Raw genomic sequence first — 22814 nt, forward strand, 5'->3', positions numbered from 1 at the left:
ACCACTGGAACAAGTTGGGGTTGCCTTTCATCCTTAGAGCTATTCAAAATGTGACTGAATGTCTCTCTGGTAAAACTTCTTTGGCTTTCATGCTGAACATTGGATTAGATGACTCCCAGGGATCCTCTCCAAGCTGTATTCTCCATGGTGTTCTCCAGGCACAACACAGCTCATCACACAGCTCACAGGCACAGGCAGGAGAAACAGTGACACAGCCAACACACACATCTAGTGATGATCACTTAGCAAATCAACTTACATCAGAACCTTGGTAACCAAATTTCCTTTGTGATGCCTAGCTCTTCTCCCCACCCTTCCACCATACAAGGTCCTGGTCAAACCATCCTCTTCTGTTCTGCTATGTACTTATAAAGAGTTAGGATTTCTGCTTCTTAGAATTTCTTGGAACTCTCCCAGGGAATAACCTGGAAGGGCATTCAGCAGATGGTATCCATTTTCCCTTGACAAGGTGATGGTTTCCACCTGAATGTGATAAATAGGAACTCTTCAGAATGCAATGGTAATGAGAACCCACAGCAGATATAAAATAAAGCAAATAAAACCTACAATTAATCATAAAGCTATTTACTCTCCCACAGCTTACACCCCAGTGTTAGTCCACAAGCATTAAAATGTCCTGTTAATCACAGAGTTATTAACTTATATTTGCCGTTGAAGTTTGCTGGGTTTATTTCAGACCTAAAGAACAGATGTGCCAGTGGGTCAGGTACCAGCATGTTGCCATGATCCCCTTCCCATGGAAATGGAGTGTGATACACACAGTCTCCCAGAGGCTACTTTCCTACTGGTTATCCACCTCTCCAGAGAGACACACAAGTGCCTCATGCATAACAGGCCAAGTAAGGTTGGATTTGTCTGAAGGAAGCCTTAGACCCCTTCACTTCCAGTGTCTGGCTTTTTCTCTTCCAGGCTTAACTAAAGGCAGCCCAATTTCAGAACATTTCTGAATCCCGGTCCTGAATAGAAGGATTGGGCTTTTGGTCAAGTCTTTTATGTACTACTATTCAAAATACCATTATACTGCTATTTTCAGCTTCCGGTTGTTTCTTTAATACATTAGAGGTAGCAAACTGTCCTTATCCTAATCCTCTATCAGTTTAACTCAGAATGGATTTTAAATGTGATGAAAGACAATTCTTACAGTTAACATCTTTAGAAATCCCACTACATAGCTTCTGAACTTATAAATATTTGCCTCTTTTACGATTTTTAGCAGGCTGGCCTCTGAAATACACTTTCCCTTTAAAGTCTGTGTCCTGGGGCTATTTTAGTTCTTTGTTTTGTATTTTTGCTTTTTTCCTGCCTCACCTGTCCACAAACTTTAGAGGGAGAAACTTCACCAAGCCTATCTTCTCTGGCAGGCACTATTCACGAGACAATTCAAAAGACATGGACATCAACTGAGTTAACAAGGAGACATGCTATTGTTACACTCCAATGCTATTTTCCACCATGGTATATCTAGTGGGAATCATAAAGAATGGCTCAAAAAGCAAAGCTGGGCATACAGCCACCCCATCCAGGACAACAGTTTTGCACTTGCCTGTAGTTGCTTCTGCTTGAGTAAGTCTCCCTTCTGGGTAGTTTCCTAATAGCAATTTAACTTCCCAGGCTCGATCCAAGAGCTTTATGCCATTTGGATTTTGGTCAGAAAGTCTGTCAAAGAATACACTCATTATCTGTCTCTCCAAGACCAAAGATGAACAAACCATTACTTCCTTTGTAACCACTTGTTAGATTTATTAAACTTAACAGGAGATATGTCTTTGTGCTTTGGAAGAGCTAATTTCTGACCTAGTTGTGGGTTTCTCTAGCCACACTACTTAAATGGCCTATTTTCCTGTCCTAATTTCCCTTTCTCAATCTACAATGCTCCACTTCACCAAAGAAATAAATAAAAATGCCAAACGGTTTTGTACATTTTTTTTTTTCTCCGCAGAGAAGATTCTCAGATCCAAAGAACACAGAAAAATTTATTCTGTATGCCAGGCTCCCCTCTCCACCGTGTCTGGCTTGTAACGATCATGGACAAGAAACCAGCACCACAACACCTTGAGTGTCAACCTGTAAGACAGCAGAGATCCATGCAACAGCTACGCCTACAAGTGCTGTTCCTCACTGCCTAGTGCCAGAAAGGGCTTCTTTAAGGTTGGCAATGGAATGGCACAAGTGCAGTAGCACTGCTGGGAACTGATTTTGTTCCAGGAAGCAGGGAGAATTTCATGACTGCAAGCAAACACCACGGCACAGCCAATTCATTACTAACACCTCGGGAAATAACCGGGGTATGTCCACAGGACATTTGTGCTGAATTTGAGAAAAAAACCCAAACAAAACCAACTTGATTGTTACAGCAGATAACATTTTAAGTGTATGTTTAATTGATTCCATATGTTCAGTCACAGGTTACTGACAGCTAAGGTGACTAACTGACATGATTCAATAACTGAGGCAGTTCAGGTGACTGAGATGACTCAGATTTTCCTGCCCAGTAACATAAGAAATGACTGGACACAGGAAATTCTACATCCACGGAGAAAAACGATTGATGATAAGCAGCATTTTACTTCACAGCCTTTATTGACAGATTCTATGGTCATCACCAAACTTCAGGCATACTTAACTGGCACAGGAACATGCTTTAATGGTGAACTGCTAAGGAAGGATAAGCACTTTATTTATTCCAAGTAAAGCCAGCTGAAACCCTGTCTTGTTGTGCGTATACACTATTCACCTCAAGACTAACATCTAAACATGTCAACTGTACACAATAAATGTACTCCTGGAAACACCTGGCTTTCTTAAACCCTATTTTCCCCCTCCCTGATTTTGATGTGCATGAGAGACTTTATACAAATGAAGGGAAGAAAAATGACTTTACAAGACAAAGAGTGAAATGAAATACCTAAAGTGCTGTCAACGACTTATTGTAAACCTGGGAAAAATAAAGCGATAAAAATCAATTTCTGCAAACAATGCTTCACTCACAACATTTTAGACACTCCATAATAGTAGAGAGTAACAAAAAAGGTCACACTGTCTTAATTTTAAGACTAGTAATATACACTTTAGGAGAACTTTGTACATACTTGAGCCTTAACTTTTCAAATTTGCGCCTCAGAAGTGACACAGGCACATAACAGGTAACAGAAACCAGCAGTACCCACGTGAGGCCACAGCCTACAGACACAGAACAGATTTGGCTATAAGCTGAGTTTTCATTTAGTGTGTTACAGTAAAAGGCTTCATGCAGCAATCCTCCAAAATCCAGCTGATGTGAGTTTACTGGGAAATGAAGAATAAACCACCCAAACAGCTTCATTTTAAGCTTTTTGGACTTGTAAGAAGTGTACCAGCCCCAGTAACTGTATTTCCACTCCCCTCTCCCTTTGCAGAAGCATTTACTTTTTGTACTGTCTCGTAAGTGCACGTAAGCACCATTACAAGTGCCCAGTGTACTCTCTCCCCACTGCAGTTTCCCATGAAAGAAAAACTAATCCACACTGTTTGTAGCTGCTCCTGCTGGCAGCACTGCCATTGAAACACACCACAGAAGGGCAGGAGAACAAAGACTGTGCAAGGAAGCGAAGAATAAGCACCAGAAAGACAAAAAAGTGAGGAAAGAAAAGGAAAAGGAGCATTCTGCTCTTGGTTATGTCAGGCAGCTCAAGATTTGTGTAACAGATGGGAGTGCAGAATTTATCCCCTGTAATGACAAGGGCTGAGAAGACAAATATCTGGACCAGGTACTTCAACAATCTTAAAAAAATATTAGAGCATCACTATCTATATTTTCCCTACAAAGAATGACAGATTTCCCTCCAACTGCAGGAGAGTCTTTTCACAGCTAGCAAGTCATAATTAGCCATTTAAAAGAATTGAGCCAATTTAGTTCTAGCCAGAACACAAGCTGAGTGCTGAAGCCTGATGTGAAATGGGAGCACAGACACACTGCTGACCACTATCAGAAATTACAGACATCAGCACGGCCAACTGCTCTATCACCAGAAGTGTTATTTTGAATCCAAACCATATTATTCCAAGTTTGTACTACACCTTGTGAACAAAATTGGAACGGGGGGTGGAGGAACATTTGTCATAGATCTATTTACTTAATTGGAGCCTTTGAGAGCTTACATCAGTGAACTATGCCCCAGAGTTTATGGTCAGAGGTGAATATGAACCACGTTGCATCACACATGGTTAGATGCCTCCCTGAACATGAAGCAGTGAACATGTCAGAGGTACTTCCCACCCATGACGGGCTGTAGGAGCTGGGTCCTTTAATAAGAAACACCAGCATTAATTAAGAAAGTGGAGGTACAGCTTTTAATAATTAATAGTGAAAGAGATCTTCTAAAATGAAGGGCAGTGGATGATTGTATTGAATAATTCAGCACTATAACCAAAGCAACAATGGCACAGTAACTTTAGATGTTAACATTTGCAACAAAATCCAACAAAAACATTTGATATGCTGATGGCTGCTTGTGTTCAGGAAAGGGCATACATCCAAAATACACTTTTCTATCAAGTGGACAATTTGTGAAACCAGTCTTTACTGGTTAGTACAGCTGCTAGTAAAATTACACTGAAACAAGTGACTTTTATTCTGGGTTTATGCTCTGCCAGAGATGGGCCCAAAGGATCAGAAGCATGGCCCGGTAATGCAGTAGCTCCAGTCAGTAAATCTGCATTCCCAATAGGCCAAATTAGCCACAACATTAAGTCAGTTTAATTATCAGAGAAAAAAAAATCTCCACAGATTTTTAACACTTCCTGTCACTTCACAGAGCTTCAGCAGCAGGGATGTCAAGTTTAGAACCAAATAAACATAAAGCTTCAGCAGCTGTTGAGCATTCAGATTTAATTTGTGGCCACAAATATTGCAGAATTTGACTTTGATGTCCCTCTAGCAGCTGGAAGGTAGATATACATGGATAGAAAAGCAACAAGTTTTTGCTACTGCATGAGGAAAAAAATGCGTATTGTATTTAATTGGAGAAGTCTAGCAAAATACCAAAGAGGAATGGAAAAAAAGATGTTTAAAACTAAAAAGAAGCAACAGACCAGGAAAGACAAAGTGTGCTGCTGTTCAATGTCTCACTGCTGGCAAGGATTATTCACCTGCTGGGGCTTCCTTAGCAGATGAAGGCCAGCCAAATTACAGGAAAAAAACCCCCACTTTTGGAATTTCCTCCCTGAACTGTTTTGATGACAAGTTCTTACTAAGAATTGTCGTGAATTCATCAGAAAGTAGATGCAGCTTCCTTTGCTTACTAGGAAGTGACCATCACAAGTTCTCTGGCACCAAAACCTGATAAAGTAAAACTACTGCGCCATGTACCCTTACGGACATCCCAAGGAAGGAACAAGCATGTCTTTGTCTCTTTCTGAAGCCCAGCAAAAAAGACAAGAAACTATCTGGGACACTAATCCTGCAACACATGTCCACACTGGAATAGCTGGCAGATATTAGATCTGTTGTATTTATTGTAAAGCATCACTCAGCAGGCTGCACCCCTCGGGGACAGTGAAAACAGGATTTTGGATGGTTGGAGTGAACCAGGACACCATTCAAGCCAAGTACGAACATTTAATAAAAACCAGCTACTGAATAGCAGGAAATTATCAGTACAGGTGGAAGGTTTGGTAAAGTAGAATAATTGTAATTGAAAATATTTAACCCTCAAACTAAGGGAATATACAAATGTGTAAGGAGGCGCAGTAGAAAAATGCTTTAGTAAAAATAAATAAATAGATAAAATATGTTAAAAGTAGAAATAAGATGACGGCAGCAGTGCTGGGTTGACGGTTGGGCTTGATGGTCCCTTCTAACCCTGATGATTCTGTGAAGCGCTGTGAACTACCAGCATTCCCAACACTTTCACGTTCTGCACAAGTAAATCCCTGGATGTTTTCCTTGGGATTACACAGGCCGTGGATTATAGGGGCGCGCTGTAACCGGCGAGGCGCCGCCGCTCGTGCGGGGAACAGAACGGCGCCGCGGCCCGGGCCGGCGGGCGGGGGCGAGGCCCGGGCTCGTGTCGTCACAGCAGCGGGCAGCGGGGGCAGGGGACCGGGGCTCGTGTCGTCACAGGAACGGGCACAGGAGACCAGGGCGCGTGTCGTCACAGGAACGGGGAACGGGGACAGGGGAAGGAACGAGGCTCGTGTCGTCACAGCAACGGGAAACGGGGAGAGGGGAACGAGGCTCGTGTCGTCACAGGAACGGGGAACAAGGACAGGGGAACGAGGCTCGTGTCGTCACAGGAACAGGCACAGGGGAGCGGGGCTCGTGTCGTCACACCAACGGGGACGGAGGAACGGGCCCCACCCGCGCAGCGCGAGCCGCCGCATAGCGGGTGACGGCGCCGACGTCACAGCCCTCATTTGCATACATTTACCTTTGCGCCCCGCGGCGGCCAATCAGCGGGCGCCGCTCACCTGCTGCGGCCGCACCCGCGCGCGGCCGGGGGCGGGGCCGCGGCCTCCTGGCGGAGCGGCTGCCGCGCGGGGCGGCGGCGGAGCGGCAGCGATGGCGTGCGGGGGCTTCGCCTGCTCCAAGAACTGCCTGTGCGCCCTCAACCTGCTCTACACGGTGCGTGCCTGCCGCGCTCGGCCCGCCCTCCGCCGCGGGCTCTGCCTCGTCTCGCTGTTCCCGCCGCCGGCTGGGCTGGACTGGGCTGGGCTGGGATGCGATGGGATGGGGAGGTGGCGTGGCGGGGCTCGCTGCGCTTCTCCCGGCGGGATGTGGCCGCGGGGGTCGGGAGGGTCCGCGCTGCGGCCGCTGGGCGGTCGCGGCTTCCGGCTCGGGAGGATGGTGTGGGAGGGGTGAGGAGGTGACAGCGGTTAGGCCGGGCTTTGTCACCGCGCGGACGTGGCTGCTCGGGATCAAAATCCAGGGAGGCCCGGGAGCGCTGCCCGCCCGGGGCGGCGGCGGCGGCTGGCTCGTCTCCTGCAAGGAGCGGCCCCGGGGCCCGGCCCGCCGGTGCCCTTTTTCTCCGTCTGGAAAGGGCGCTGCACCAATTCAGGCGTGAAGCAGGGAGGCGTTTGTTTTGTTATTCCTCAGCCAGGCATCAGCGCCCGAATGAGTGCAGTTCGGTCAGCGACGAGGCCCCCGGCACCCCCGGTGTTCCTGGGGTAAACCAGGGAGTTACCAAGTCCGCCTGCCTGGGGTGGTGGGAAGATACGTGAGGAGGGGGAAAAAAAGTAGGATGTTAAACTGAAATAAAGGACTTTGCTGGGGAGCTCCAGGCAGGTGCCTGATTCTGTTCCAGCATGTTCGAGGGCTTGTTTTCAACAGAGAAGAAATAAATCTCCAATTGTGGTGTAGCTGCAGGAATTTTTTTCCTCCATACCTGGTTTTAAAGGGCTCAGAAATAACAAGAAATTGGAGTAAGTGTAATGGCCTCCTCTCACAGCACATCGAGAGATGTAGAATGTCCTCTAATGTTTCAAGTTTTAACAACTGTGCTTGGGAGTGACTTTCAGCAGACTGAAATTGGGGTCAGCCAGTGCTTGTTCATCAGAACAAACAGTACCTGGCAGTCACTGGACCTGATGGAGCACGAAGGGATGTGGAAGCACCTGTGCTGAATCCAGAGCCGGTTGATGTTCGTGGGTGTAGAAGGTGACCCAACCCCCCTTTTCTCAGGAGAGAGCAGAAGAGAAACCTTTATGTAGGAGAGGGTGCATTATTACTTGGTCTCCACCCTTGGAGGAGCTCGAGGAGTGAAATATGTCCCTGATAAAGTTTGGAGCATGCTTAGGCAGCCCAGCCTACCCACTGTGAAAGTTAGCTGGATCCCTGTGATGCCTTGTGTTGTTGGGCTACACCCAGCCAGAACAGAGGGGAGCAGATAGATGTTTGGTATCTCTAGTTGAAGGTAAGTTTAATGGATTTAGAGTGTCATGATGGAGCTAAGTTAGACTCATAAAATAGCTGAGGTGGAAAGGGGCCCCAGAAGATCATTGTGGTCAACTTTTCATGAAATTTTCCTGTGCCAGAAGGTGGGTTATGGGTGCATTATCCCATCCCAGTTTTGCTTTTCAGTTAATGCAAGACCTCTTTTGTTATTATTGCTATTATTTCTTGAATGATCGAAGAGTGAGAGAAATCTGGATCATTCTCAGATGGATGCACAAATAATACTGTGACGTCATGTGGACAGCAGGTGTTTTTTTTCTAATGACTCTATCATTAATTCTACAGTCATAGAGCCATATATTAACCAGGAGTCTGGTATATCTGGCCTTTTGGGCATATCTGGCCTTAGCGAGGATAGGTTGAACTTTTGGACTTGTGTAGTTCTGTCTGTTACTTGTACAGTGTATTTACAACTTTAATCTCTGCTGTGATGTCTCCTTGAGTAGACTTTACTTTGTGGGTGTCACTCTGTCGTCTGTCACTTGACCTATACAAAACATCTGTTTTTGCTGAAGGGAAGGAATGACGTCTTTAAGTGATAGTTACAAGAATGTCCAATTGTTATTGCTAGTATTGTTTATTAATTATAGGCAAGTTACAAGACTTAATGCTTTTAAATTCATAGTCGGAGAAATAACACCTAAAGTGCTTACTTGGCCTGGTAGAGTTGTAAAGTGTGTGGGCTTCTCTGTTCCTTGGTTAGACAGAAACCTGAAATAAAGGGTTGAAGCAGCACAGTGAATGATGGACTTAATTATTCCCAGCTGGAAAAAAAATACAGAAGATAATCAGAGCAATAACATAAGGATTGTCTCTTTGAAATAGTGTTGATTCATTAATAAATGGTGTGAAGGAAGTAGTGGTGGTAAGAAGGGATAGGGGACCCTTCTTGGATGTTTTTGTAGCCAGCACTGATGTGTCTGTATGACAGGAATTAACCTTATATTGGAAAACTGTATATTGGAGGTTTCAATTTACATTCTGCCTTTCATTAAAACACTCTGAGATAAAATATTACATTGGAGATTAATTTATTTTAATTTTTTTTTAGTACAGCCTTTTTTGATTTTTTTATAGTAGTACACCAAGAAAAACATATGTCCTGGCAGTAATAAATCAGTTACTGGTTTAAGGCAAGGAACCAGAAACCCACCAACCGAACCGCTCACTTAATCTTCTTTTCAGATGTTACTTTGCTGATGACTTTTGGTTCTTCTCCTGACTAAGTTAGTGTCCTTAGGCCCTGATTCTATTTTTCAATCTATTTTATATGAGTAATTCTGGCATCTGTGCTGAGTCTTGCTGACTTCAGTATGGTTCCTTATGGGTAGGGGAAGAGTAGAAAAAAATAATTGAGACTATTTATTGACTCTGAGTACATGATGATGTATATTGCCAGAATAAAGCCTTACATGGAAGAACTGAATACAAGAACCCTTAAAATACTAATTTTGGGTATCTGGCCTATTTTGTTTTTATTTAGTCAGTCCTATTAACATTTCCCATCAAAATCCATAGAAACTGTTTAAAGTGCATGTCCACAGAATTGATCCAAATTCAGGGATGTGTTTGTAGCTTAAAACTTAAGCTTCCAAGGAAGCCTTCAATATTTGTGTTGAAGTGCAAACAGTCAATATCTTTGTTCATATCTGGTTTTTGGAGAGGAAAGGGAAGTTCCTAACTAGTGGTGAAAGGTTGAAGTGGTAGGTGAGCCACAAGATTAAATATTCAAAAAAAAAAAAAGTACTTACAGTTCATTTGGGTGGTATGTGCTGGTTTTGTCACCCGAGCAGCTACTTAATTATTGCTGCAGCAGGAAAACATGAAATGTTTGTTGGCAGTATGTAAATATCTCACATTTTGATGAGCAGGCTTTTTTCTTACACCTGGAGCTGCCATTTGATTGCAATTAAAACATACCTTAGTACCTTTTCTGTTAGAATTGTGTATTTTTTTAGTAGCACAAAAATTATTCAATAAAAGCATCCGCATTTACTTGTAACACTAGAAAGTACCATACCAAAATAATTCACTTTTTATATTATGTTATTCCCTGAACCTCTTTTTTTGATTGCCTTTTAAGTGGTTTTTGCATCCATTTTTCAAAGCATTTTGTTTGAAAGAGTTTTTGGGCTTGTTTGTTTTGTTTTTCCTATCACCGTTTCTTGTTCTCTGGGTGCTTTAATTATTGAAGTTGCGTTTGGGCTTTCTGCCCTCTTTATCAAACTTGGTTTCTCTGTATTATGGAAACAGGCCAATATATGTATAGAAATTCTCAGATTTGGACAGCGTGTGCTTGGTATCATTAAATGATTTGGATTGGAAGGGGACCTTCAAAATCATGATAGTCCAACCCCTCTGCCATGGACAGGGACACCTAGCACTAGACCAGGTTGTTCAAAGCCTCATCCAACCTGGCCTTGAAGATTTTAACAGGATTTTTAATTAGTAAGGTATTTTATAATAATGTTTGTCTTACTTTCAGAGTTCCTGATGCAGAGGAATCAGGATCATCTTCCATGCAAATCTCTCTGCTTCATCTTTTTGCTGCATAGGAGAAACTTAGTGTTAGAGGCAGGGTGAACATCTGGATTTCCCTTGGGAAAGGGAACGTGTCTTCATGTTGTCTGATATTTCCTGACTGGCGTAGTGGCTACACAGAGCCAGGTACAAACAGACAGGACTTAGAGAAGCACAGTTCTTGCCTCAGGTGGCAATTTCTTTCACATTGATGAGTGAACCTGCAGTCTGAGTGCAGGTCCATTTTGGTTTGTCCTAAGTTTGTTTTCAGCTGTAAGATAAGATGAAATACCCGCTGCTTGCCCTGTCTGACAGGCTCTGGTCAGCATTTAGGTGTGCAGCATCAAGAGTTTGCCCCAGCCCCAGCCTGTTCTGTGCTGGTCTCCCTCATTGTCATGTCTGGATGCTCAGCAAATGGGACATGTTGCCTTGGAGCCATTTCTGTTGTTCTCAAGAACATTTTAAAGATGGCAGTGTAAGCTGGGCTGTCTAGTCTTGACATGTAAATAAAACTGGTACAGAAGCTCCCAGGTATTGGTCAAGAAAGCTAATGTTGGTCTTGTCAGTCTTGTGGCCTTTTTGTTTCATTGGCATTTTAGGAAGGTTTCTATGCTCATGCTTGAGAACACACAAGAATACAGCAAAAGTACAGATAGATGTTTAAAGATGTTTTTCTGGGGCTTGGAAAGGCCCTCGGCTATACTGTGTGTCAGTTTATAGCCAAAGTGACAGCAGTTTGAAGTGCTGGGTCCATAGACCAGCCAGGAGAGGGTTTTGGTTTTTCATTGTCTTGTGCAGTGGCATGTGGAGCTAAGAAGGCAGCCTGTCCTTAGGGAAAGAGGAGAATGACAGGGCACAGAAGAGGAGGGTGTATGGAACATGGAGTGTTTTGACACTGCTGGTCTTTTCAGCCATCCTGGTGGTATAGGTAGGCACTTTAAAATCAGCACAATTATTCAACCCCTTTGAATGTCCTGCAGAAGCCTTGTAGCTTACATCATTAGTTGTGGGGTTTTGTACTCCTGTTTTTCTGTTGAAGGAGATATTATTTGTGTGGAAGAAAGATCTGTGGGCTCACCAGGCTTTGTGAAAACGTTTTGTAACCTCTTAAAAAACAATGAATAAACACGCCAGTAAAAGTAAACATTTTAGAACATAATTGTTCCTGCTGCACAGCAGAAAGCTTCCAATTCCAGAGACCAGAGAGTATTAAGCAGGGGTTAAATCTAACTGACATTTTAGTGTGTAGTTTGTTACATGACCAATAAAGTGAATAACTCTTTACAAGGCCTGAAACTGAAAGAACAGGCTTTTGTGATAGGAGCCAGGAATGCTGCCTTTCACATAAATTGCTTGTTCCACACTATGTGTCTCAAGGCTGTTCAGTAATCAGACTACTGATCACTCTTCATTTAAGTAAGTCTCATAAAGATTTTGCTTTCTGTTAGAACTCCTTTGGAGGTACCCAGAGCTTTCCTTTGCTCTCAGTAAAGCTGAAGTAGTACTGTAAGGAAATAAAGTTGCTTACAGGTTGAGTAGCTTACAGCTGTGATAGAAACCAATTTAGTTTCATTTTAACTTGCTAAAGGCTATGGTTACACCACTATGTACCGCCTGTTGTTTTAATGTGGTGTTTTTAAATTAAGTGCCAGGAATTAGAATTGTCTTCTAGATTTTCTATGGCTGTGCAGAAATGGTTGCCCAAGTGGAAGGGGAGAGTGGTGGAAACCTCTAGGTTAAGTACATATGCCATTTGACATTTAAATTTTAAAACACCCTTTAAAGTAGTAGAATATGAACTTATATGCAGGGAGAGAGGTTAGGGAGGATGTATTTCATCATTTGTGTAATCTCTCTGGTTTTAGTTCCTGTTCCATATTCACTTTGACAGCTATTCTGTAAATATTTCCCTTGCTGATATGAGAATAAATGCTATATAATCTCTTTACCTAGGAATGGTGAGTCAGTAGTTCGTGAAATTTAAATGCAACTTTACCAACTCCTGTTAGTACTGAGGTGGTAAGGAAGCAGGGGGAATACCAGCTTCTGTGTGTGACTTCCTTCCTAGCCAGCAGTCCAGGCTAGTTGAAATACCAAAAAGTTGCCAGTTAGTCAAGACAGCAGATTTGCTGGTGGCTTGCTGTTGTAGGAAGGAGGAAGTGGTTTTAGCATTTGAGTTGTTTCTCATGGCATTGCACAGAGAAATAGTTTGAAATCTTTCTTTCTTTTTTGAAATGTAGACCATAAACTTGCACATAAGTACGGAAGGGGCACTTGCAGAAAGAAATATGTTTTTTCCAGTACAGGAAGGAGGGAAATGAGCAGCTGTGTGCACAGGAGGACTTGGATTTAAAGAAGAGAGCAAATTTGGAGATTTGTTAGGGAAACTGTTATATTTGGAACAGCTCTGAAGTTCAAATGTGTATGTATGTGTATTTAAAAAAGGGAAGTTGCCTAAACTGGAGTCTGATCTCTTCCACTGATCTTGAACTTAAATCTTCCCTAAAATTTTCCCTATCCAGATACTGACACTGATGTAATGTTTTGTCTGCTGACAATATGCTTGAAATTTTTTTTCCATTTGTTTTACTCCAAAGTAGAAATAATCTAATCTCGTAGGGAAAACAACTGATCTTCACCTAGAGTTTGTGCTTCCTAAAGGTTTGTTCTGGTAAAGCATTTATTTAATTTCAAAATTACTAGTTTATATATTGAATTATGCCAAGCCTATATTTTTGTGTGTGCCTTTAAGTAAGATAGCTAGGGTTTGGATTGGTGGAGAAGATTGTCCTTGGTGAGTGCTAAATCCACCTCTTATCTACCTGTTAAAACTTTGATTTTTGGTTCAGAGAGAGTGGCATGGTCAAAGTGCTGGCTGTGGTGTGTGGAAGTGTTAATTGGAAGGCCTTTTTGGGGCTCATCAGTCCAGGCCCCTGATCAGGATTATAAGTAACAGTACCTTGCTGTCTGTGGCTTAGCCTGCGGAGTCTTGGACACTCCTGAGAACAAAGATCATCACCAAACCACCTTGCAGGTGTGTTTTCTAATGCCCAGTCTGAACCTCCCAAGCTGTTACTTATGATACCTAGAAGAGTTTGCTTCCATGTTTGTATGATGTGCCTTCAGCTTTAGTGAGTATGTGATTACCCCTAGGCAGCCTCTTTGTCATACTAAAGAAACCCAGCTCCATCACCTCTTCTCAAACCTCTCATTAGCAAGGCTCCATGCCATTTTACTGACTCCTGCCAGGTTCTCAGATTCCTTTTCCGCCTGGGGGACTTGAAATAGAACGCAGTATTTGAGCTTCGGTCTCACCAGCATTGTGTTTCCTTTGATTGCACTCTTCTTGGTTTCCCTGTTTGCAGTGCGAGCTGACTCCTGGCTTGTGTTCAGCCTGACAAACGATTTGATCTCCATATCTGTCTCATTCAGGCTGTTGTTCAACTGGTCCAATCCCAGGCTCCACTGAAGCACCCAGGAGCACATTTTTTCACTTTGCAAGGTTCCTGAGGTTGGCTGATTCCTCAAGTTTATCAAGGTGTATCTGAGTTAAATCTCTTTTTGGAGAGTCAACCACTTCTCCTTGTTTTGTATCATCCACGTGTTTTCTGAGAATTCATTTTGTGTTATATTCAGGTTGTTGATGAAGATAGTGTGTGATATTGGCTGTGATATTCAGTCTTAACTAGCCATTTCTCCAGCCTTCCTGTGGGAAACTGTATTAGCCCTAATCACTAAAAACTGGACTTCAGATATTTCTGAAATTTTCAGTGATTTCAGATATTTCTGGTAAATACATCAAGTAAATATTTTAAGTGTTACTAACAAAAGCTAGCTTTATGTAAGTAAATTCATATAGGTAAAATGAAGTTTCACAGATAATTCAGTCTTCCAAGGATGACAGTTTACTTGGGAGACTTCTGCTGCTGTGAAATGTAGTCTCAGTTTAATAAAATGTGACATTCAGAAGCTCCACAGAGAGTCCTTCCTTCATTTAAAAGAAATACGTGGCATTTTGCATGTAGTTAAAGCTTCTGTATTTAGAATGTACATGTTACTCATTTGAAGTGGTTAGGTAACATTAATTTTGTTTTGAGTATATTATACTGTAAGGCCATAGCAGCTTCAATTTTAGATATATTGCATTTAAATCCTTTCATCTCAAAACACTGGAATAAGCACTGTTGAGTGGTCATTTCTAGTGGCTAAACCGTATGTAGCACTATGAGCCTTGCATTGTTTTACAGACTTGAAAAAACACTTCTCAAAACAGCTTAAGTTATTTTTCCTTTTTATAGTAGTATGTTTTACTTTAGTTTTTTTGCATTAGGGCGCTAAAAAACTGTATAGAGAAAGTTATTCCTCTCATTCAGATAGTCTATGCTAAACCTGAATATGAAGGAATAGCCATAATTTCATCTTTCAGTAAACATGTGGTGGAGACAGAAACTTAATACTAAATCAGTTTCTGAAGTGATTAGTAAATCTGTAGTCTCCATTTCAGTTTTGAAACAGTTAATTTTCCACAATTTCAAGTGGCAAGAAAGGAGTAGCCAGTCATGATTTTGATCCACATCATGGATCTGCCTCACTGGATCCAGCATTTTCATATAGTTTGTCAGCCAGAGCTCAGTAGCATGGATCTGTGACCACACTAAATTTCCAGGTGTTTTTAAGGAATAGGACAATTCCTAACTTTGTCAAGTGAAAGAAAATAGTATTATGGAGGTAACACTTGAAAATGAGATTGATAGCTCTAAAACTTGAATGGTTCAATAATGGGTTTAAAATCCAGAGAGGCGTTTTTCCCCCACTTGATTGATAACCAGACCTTTTCTAGATTCAAAGTGTGGCTGTTTCTACCAGAAAAGCTTTTTGTGCCAGGGTGTCAGGACAGTTCTGGTGTCATGCAGATAATTTTATGCATGTATCATCAGAATTAATGTAAGATGAGATCAGTAATGGCATCAAGAAGCAACTGGTACCCTGCACCTCACAGACTGTGTTTATCTAGGAGGTCTTAGAGGCACAGATTTTGTCTCTTGTTTTGATTTCAGTATTTTAAGAACAAACTAATTTCATGTAATGCTTTTGGACCTCATATGAAATGAGCAAAGAGCTGAGCAGACACATATCTTGGTATCCTGGAGACAGATTGGTGAAAGATTTGCCCTCAGACAGAAAAGTACTGTTGTAAACTATTAGGAACAAAGTTTCATCTGCTCTTCTTTGTGAAATAAATTGAGCTTTGTCATTGCTTGTGAGATTTTTTTTTTAAAGACCTATGTAGTGGAAGTGTGAGTTCAGTATTTAGAAGCTGATGCAGAGCATGGGATGTCAGACAGAACTTTTTGATTGGAAATTGTGCTGTGGGGTTTCTTTCGTTACTTGCTTCTGGTACTTACATGGTAAAATAAATATTTCCAGTGGAATGAGACAGTGAAATAAAGTGAGTGGGCATAGATCAGAAAAGGTAAGTCTTGCAATAAACTGTCTGATTAGTCAGGCTACTTTTTAATGTACTGGTGTTGGGAAGTTTATAGCCTCGTGCAGCATGGATTCAGAAAATTTGTCCGTGTGAAAGCTAAGGTGTTTTTATTTTTTTTCTTCAGTCTTCTCTGTAATTTTGATTTGTGACACCTTGGCCTGTTGTTTTGGTTTTAAATAAATGTGGTAATTTAGGCTTTTTGTTTAAGAGAAACAAAGACAAACGTGAAATCATCCTAATCTCTGTTGGTACTAAATAATTCCTTTGAATTTTATATTGTTTTTTGTATCTTTATGGGTTAAGAGAGAAGTGTAGGTATGGCAGATATCCTGCTTTTGTTCTTGCAGGTTCTTGAACTTCTTGTGTGGAGTACTGGCTTTTAGTAAAAAGTTTTTTGAGATGTATTCCTGTGTGAACACAAAAAAAAATTCCACCTGTGGGTTTAGATCTTGATGAGCATCTCTAGCTGTTTTACTATCTTTCTTGATGTTATCTTAGATTTCCATGTTTCAAAAACTGCATTGTATAGGTAGTCCTCTAACATGTACTTAAATGAAAAAAAAATGCAGATATATTTGGCATTAATGCCAATAAGAATTCCCAGATATAGGGTAAGTATACTAAAGTGATAAATTGGAAATTGCCTTTTTTTTCTTTTTTAATTCTTCCTGCCTCTGGGTAAGCAGTAAAATGTGCTTCATGAGAATGTGCCTTGTTTGAATGGAAACGGTGAGCAAGTGTAAGTGCTTGCTCTGTACCTGTTGTTAAACAAAGCCAAGTAGTTGAACTAGACTAAGTGCCTACTGTTTTACATTGTTGCTTTGGATTTTTTTTTAAATAGCTATAAACCCGAGTATTTCTTTGGGAGATTAGAGTTTTGGAAAGTTAAAACTTGCATGATGAATTGGTGTCATTTAACACGGAATGTAATGAGCGATGTTACCCGTAGGTCTGTTTCAAACCTAGAGAGTATTGGGCATCTTGTGCCTTGGACATCTGGATTGGCTTTGTCTGCTGCTTCCCTCCTGCCTGGACTTCATTTCAGATTTCTCTACAGCTTTTCATGTTGGAATTTCTTTTTTCTTGGAATTGTGGGGTTTTTTTGTGTGGAAACAGGAAAGGCTGGAGCTTCCTGCCCATCTAAACAATAAATCTCTGTGAAGTAACTGGGACAGATTCCTGCTTGCCTTCCCTGAATACCATGTTTAAAAGGAAGGAAACAGCATAAGTGTTTTGGGTGTTGAAATAGGATTCACTTAATAGTAGAGCTATTTTCTTGAAAAAATATGCAGAGGAGACCTTTAATGTTTTTCTGTATAAAGTCTTTGAAATTCAGATCTGAAATGTATTTTTTGTCACCATGTTAACTGTTGTGTTACATTATCAAGTATGTAGAAACTTCTTTAATGAATTAATACAGCTGATTACAGCAAGTTTTGGCAGTGCCCTTTTTTACACATTCAGAGCTGTGAAGCTGTATATTCTATTTTCTTTAAAAATACTGCCACAGTTTAACAAAAGACCCAAAATTTTAGTTCTTACTCCACTCTGAATTAAAGCTGATGATTTTTAGCTTATTTGTCAGTTATGTTATGATCTACAGTTTAGTGTCTCTAGTTACTCATAGTTCAACATGGCTTGACTTACAGGTAGTTTGAGTTCTAACAGTTCCACATTGACAGTGTGGAAGAATATGTATGCCTTGAACATCTGGAACTGAAATTACTTATACAATGATGTGGAGGATTGGTTTGTTTAGGGTTGTGGTTCATCTCTTTGCACCAGAAAGAAAAATTGTACCTTTTTAAAAACAACTTTAATGTAAAAAAATTATCTGTGTGTGGGAGCCTGTTTTAATATGCAGTCTAACTTTGTGTTTTCTCTTCCTTCCAGCTGGTGAGCCTGCTGCTGATTGGAATTGCAGCATGGGGAATTGGCTTTGGCCTCATCTCTAGTTTCAGAGTTGTTGGAGTGGTAATTGCAGTAGGAGTCTTCCTCTTCTTTATTGCCTTAGTTGGATTGATCGGTGCAGTGAAACATCATCAAGTGTTGCTATTCTTTGTATCCTTCTGATGCATTGCATTGATTGCAGTGCGGTTCGAGCTGTGTGAACAACCTCCTATGTCAGCTGAGACTGCTGGGGGAGGTGCTTCAGAAACAGAACAGAAATTCACAATGTTACTTTGGTCAAGTGCAGTCGAAATTAGACTTCCTTCCCATTTAACTTTATTTCAGTTTCCTTTTTTCCCTCCATTGTTTGTGCTCTGAAGATAGAAGTATTCACATCTCTTTTAAAAAAATAAGACTATTTTAATTCTTTGAGAGCTTTTTATGGTAGTTCACTGTGTCGTAGGTGCCTCTTACTGTGTCCTCAGCCCTACACGGGGCTAAAGTAGGTGAACTATTAATGTTTAACTTTTCTGGTCTGTGAATAAGAACTGACCTCCACTTTACAAACAGCTGAATTGTGTGAAGTATCTGCCTCTGAACACAGCAGCCAAATTTTGAAAGTACTCCCCAACTTTCAGAACATGAGCTTTAGTATCAAAGTTTATTCTTTCTGTTTTATACTATCTTCAGATGCAGTAGTCCAAAAGTGTGTGGGGCTGTGTTCCAAGAGCAACTCTTACCTTTTTTTATTTTTAATCTACCCTAAAGTTATTTTTTGTAATTAATTACAGGACTCTACATTTTCAATGACAATCTGAATATGCAATACCCAGAAAAATATTTCCTCTACTACTTTACTTAAATGAAGTATATGGAAATTACACGAGTCCCTAAAGCTGGAGAAGATGGCTGGAAATCTTACTCTCAAAGCTCCTTTTATTCACCTCTCTGTTTATATTTTCTTGCTAAGCAAGAAATACCTAACAAGGAAATAGCAGCTATGTATAGTAGTAGCCAAAAAGAGATATAATACATGGTGATTGGGTTTTGGGAACATTATTTAGGTCATCTTTTCCACATCCAGTCAGAATTTGCTTCCATAGTTCTTTTGTTTTAAAGGACTTACTGTTACCAGGTGAAATAAGTAATACCATTAGGTGCATGTTATAAAAGCAAAATTAATTTGAGAGTGTATCCTTAACTGTGGATTGTTTCCAGTACATGATTATTCTTCTGCTAGTCTTTATTGTCCAGTTTTCTGTCTCCTGTGCCTGTTTGGCACTAAATGAGGAACAGCAGGTAAGAAAAGTTTCCTGTCTTCTCAGTTGATCTGTAGCATAATGCTATAAATATATATGTACACAGGCACATGTATTTGTATATAGTCCTCCATAAAATGGGGAGAGCATATTTTAAGAAAATCAGCATTATCCTATTTATTAGAGAGTAGACCTTGGCCAGTGCTTGGCTCTGGTAACTAGAAAGGAATACATTTGGATCCTAAAATGACCTTTTTTTTAAATTTAATTTGTTTTTAAGCTTCCTTTCTAGGTTTATGGTCACAGGTGTAGCAGCATGATATCTTGATTATATCTCGTGTTCAGCAATTTCAGATAAACTGATGAAATATACAGTAATCATGATGTAAATTTGATAAAGTCATTGAATTGTTCCTGTGTAACTGGAAAGGTCATAACTACATTAGGCAGTTACATGTGAAAGTAAAAGAGTCTTCCATGTTGTATGGAGACCAGTTCTTAATTCATAAGAAGTGGGTAAGGGCACAGTGGCTAAACAATCGGTTTTTGCATGTGAGGGTGCTTTTTGTGTATAGCCTGGGCAGTCCCAGCTAGATTAGTCACGTATCCCTTTGCTGTCTTACTGATCTTGTTTGGTTTAGCAAAAACAAAGGAAGGAAAGGAATTATACCCATGCATGCGCTGCTGTTAGGTGCTGTTCTTTCTTTAGCTACACAGCCCCTTTGGACGCTCCAGTAATTTTTAATATATTTATATTCTCCTGTTAAGCATCAAGATCTGAAGGCTTCAGTTAGGTCATTATCAACTAGATCTTGTATATTGGCTTGCAGTGTAAAACAGTTCAATTAATGTAATGTGTATTTGCTTACGGCTTCTAGAGTGAACTTCTAGAGGTGGGATGGAGTAACACCAACAGCGCAAGAACAGATATTGAGAGAAATCTGAATTGTTGTGGATTCAGAGTTTTTTATCCGAATGAAACCTGCGCCGCTGTAAGTTCAAGTGTGAAAAAAACGTAACTTTTTCGCACCGCGTTTGTTCAAAAATGTTTCCATAGTTACAGCAAGCAGCATTTTAACAGGTGTGTAATGTAGTTGTTACAGTGATACTAAGGTCTTAACTTACTGAAAAGACAATTACAGAGCACCCTGCAAAGTTTATACTCCACTGTCATTTATGTATACACTTGAGCTCTTGGAGTCTTTTAAAACTGCTGTAGTTTTGTCCATGGGTAGCAGTCTCTTTAGAGCAAAGTAGATGCTTTCAAACAACAAAGTGCCATCAGCAAATGGAAAGCAACTCTCTGTATCTGCTGCAGGATTGTCTTAGAACTCTCCACTGTAGACCATGTGCGCCAATAATGGAAGAATATTCTGGAATGGTGCTGAGATTTGTTGGCGGGATAGGACTCTTCTTCAGTTTCACAGAGGTGAGTGGGTGGTTGGAAAATTGAGTGCTTTTTTCCCCACTTCTAAAGCTTTGCTTTGTGAAACACAGTTTTAGGGGGTTTATTACAGGAAACCTCAATCCAGTCTCAGGAATCAGATCATTAATTGGGCCAAATTTTTCAAAGCTATGACCTTGCTGACACACCCGTGTTTGTCAGAAGGAAGGCTTTTCTTGCAGCTTTGTTATTTAGACTACAAACCTCAGCATTAAAATGTGGTGCTGTAAAGTTTAAGCTTTTCAGAAACTTAGCTGTTCAAGTGCACCCTTCTCCAACAGTATTAAAAGAGTACTGTTGCTTTACTTTATTCCCTCTTCTTCCCACCTATTCCCTGCTCTAGCACATGTAAGGTCTTTGAAGATTTTATTTTTTGGTGCCACCTGTAGTGCAAAGATAGAGTTGCCCAAGGAGTGAACTGTATTTTAAACAGTAGATTAAAATTAAGAAGGTCTTTCAGCTCTTTGCTGTAGCACCATGATGATGCATAACTTGCTTTATTGATTAGAGTATAAAAATCCTCAGAGTAGGTCATTTAAATCCCAGAGTAGAGCATGTGAAGGTGCTCTTCCTGCTACTTAGTGCAGCTTTGAAAAGGTTTGTACATACGACAGCAAGAAGAGAGATACAGCAACTTAAGCAGAATCACACTGATCTCAGCCATCTCAGCTAAAAATGTGAGACAAGGGGGAAATGACAAGATTTGAAAATGCGCAAGAATGGCTGTATAGTTAAGTGGTAATGGTAAAATGAAACAATTCGGAGGATTTTTTTGTCATTATATGAAAAGCATCTTTATGAGTATTAATCATTTGGGAAGGGGAGAAGAATAATTTAACTTCCGTTATAACAATGGGAAATTTTTTATTGCATTGTGAATATGGATTTGGCTTTTGTTGCTTATAATTTTGTGGGTTTTGTTTTGTTTTTCTCTGTTGCTATGGTATGATTTTTCTCAGAGAGTGAGGGTGCATTCTTTTTTCTAATTGAGAAAGATGGAGTGTGGTTGTACAATTTTAGCAACAGTAAAATATCCTAAACTTGTATCCTAAACTGAAAATTCTTTGTCATGATTTTGTGTTTAAAACCAATTTTGTAAAACTAGAAGATGAGATGGAGACCCTCTGCTTAATAATATCTTTGGTTTTTATTTTCAGATTCTGGGAGTTTGGCTGACTTACAGATACAGGAACCAAAAGGATCCCCGTGCAAACCCTAGTGCATTTATTTGATGAGTTTATAAAGGACTAAATCTTCTCTCTGCACCCTCTACTTAAAAATACTGATTCTCCATAGTTGGGTATATCTCCATAATAGGTATTCTACATGTACTCAAAATAAAACACAAGTCCTGTAAGAAATGTGCAGTTTTCATATTTAATTTTTGCTATTTTTCTTCTAAGAATCTCTATCTTAAAGTAGATGGGTGCATTCAGTAGCTGGGCAGAGTTGAACTGCTGGTTAAGACTTTGTTAATTGTTATGGTAAACTCTATACAATGAGTTTTATAGCACTACTGGGTTATCTGCTGTAAAAAAAAAAACCCTAGAGGTATTTTCTGCTGTATTCATTGATTACAAAAATTCACATGAATTCTCATTAAAATTACAAAAATTTACAGTGGATGGTTGGGTATGATTTACTTAGGTTTTAGGATGTACTCTAGTAAACTTTTTTGTCTCCCACTTTCCTGTTAAGGTAAAAATAGAAGCTAGAGATGTTATTTTCTATAGTGCACATAAGTGTTTGTTAATAACTACTGTAGTCTTCACCCCTCCCCTTTCCTGTTTGTTTTGGTTTTCTGGTAGCTTTAGAATTTTGTTGAGAATAAAAACAATGTTAATGAATATTGTCATTATGAGAACAATGAATGAAGAAAACCAGGAGAATGTAATCTGCAGCTGATTAACTTGAAACTTTTTTCCCTTGACAAGTGAATGAGGTTTGGCATTTGCACAATCAATGTCTGTCATCTCTGATATAAGAAACTTGATGTCTGGAAAGTTGTTGTACAGCTGGTTTTTTTTAGATGGTGTAAAGTCATTGTTGTAATAACTCAGCAGTGTATATTTCTGTGTCATCCAGATAACAGTCTTGATTTCATGAGAGATTGAATGACATGTAAAAAAAAAAAAAGAAAGAAAAAGCAACAAAAAAATGCTTTCCAGTAGTTTATTTTCTGAAAACAAATAATTCAAGTTAGAATGGTACGTTATTCATGTAAAAAGTGTTGTCTGAGCTGAAGGGAAGAGTGGTCCCTCT

General features: G+C 40.3%; 1 protein-coding gene across 1 annotated transcript; it reads left to right on the plus strand.

Annotated features, from left to right (window-relative positions):
* Window positions 1-6191: 6191 nt before the first annotated feature.
* Window positions 6192-22710, plus strand: TSPAN13 (tetraspanin 13). The gene is made up of 6 exons (XM_038128341.1): window positions 6192-6622; window positions 17853-18020; window positions 19068-19148; window positions 19987-20100; window positions 20427-20537; window positions 21710-22710. The coding sequence occupies exons 1-6, from the start codon at window positions 6560-6562 to the stop codon at window positions 21782-21784; spliced, it is 612 nt and encodes a 203-aa protein (XP_037984269.1). The 5' UTR covers window positions 6192-6559; the 3' UTR covers window positions 21785-22710.
* The last annotated feature ends 104 nt before the right edge of the window (window positions 22711-22814 follow it).

This window comes from Motacilla alba, chromosome 2, assembly GCF_015832195.1.
Source record: "Motacilla alba alba isolate MOTALB_02 chromosome 2, Motacilla_alba_V1.0_pri, whole genome shotgun sequence".
Taxonomy (NCBI): domain Eukaryota; kingdom Metazoa; phylum Chordata; class Aves; order Passeriformes; family Motacillidae; genus Motacilla; species Motacilla alba.

Excerpts from the sequence above, each read along its gene's own strand:
- TSPAN13 (XM_038128341.1), top strand. The coding sequence starts at position 6,560 with ATGGCGTGCGGGGGCTTCGCCTGCTCCAAGAACTGCCTGTGCGCCCTC. Across the intron at positions 6,623-17,852 it reads CCCTCAACCTGCTCTACACG|CTGGTGAGCCTGCTGCTGAT; the intron begins GTGCGTGCCTGC and ends TCTTCCTTCCAG. Across the intron at positions 20,101-20,426 it reads CGAATGAAACCTGCGCCGCT|GATTGTCTTAGAACTCTCCA; the intron begins GTAAGTTCAAGT and ends TATCTGCTGCAG.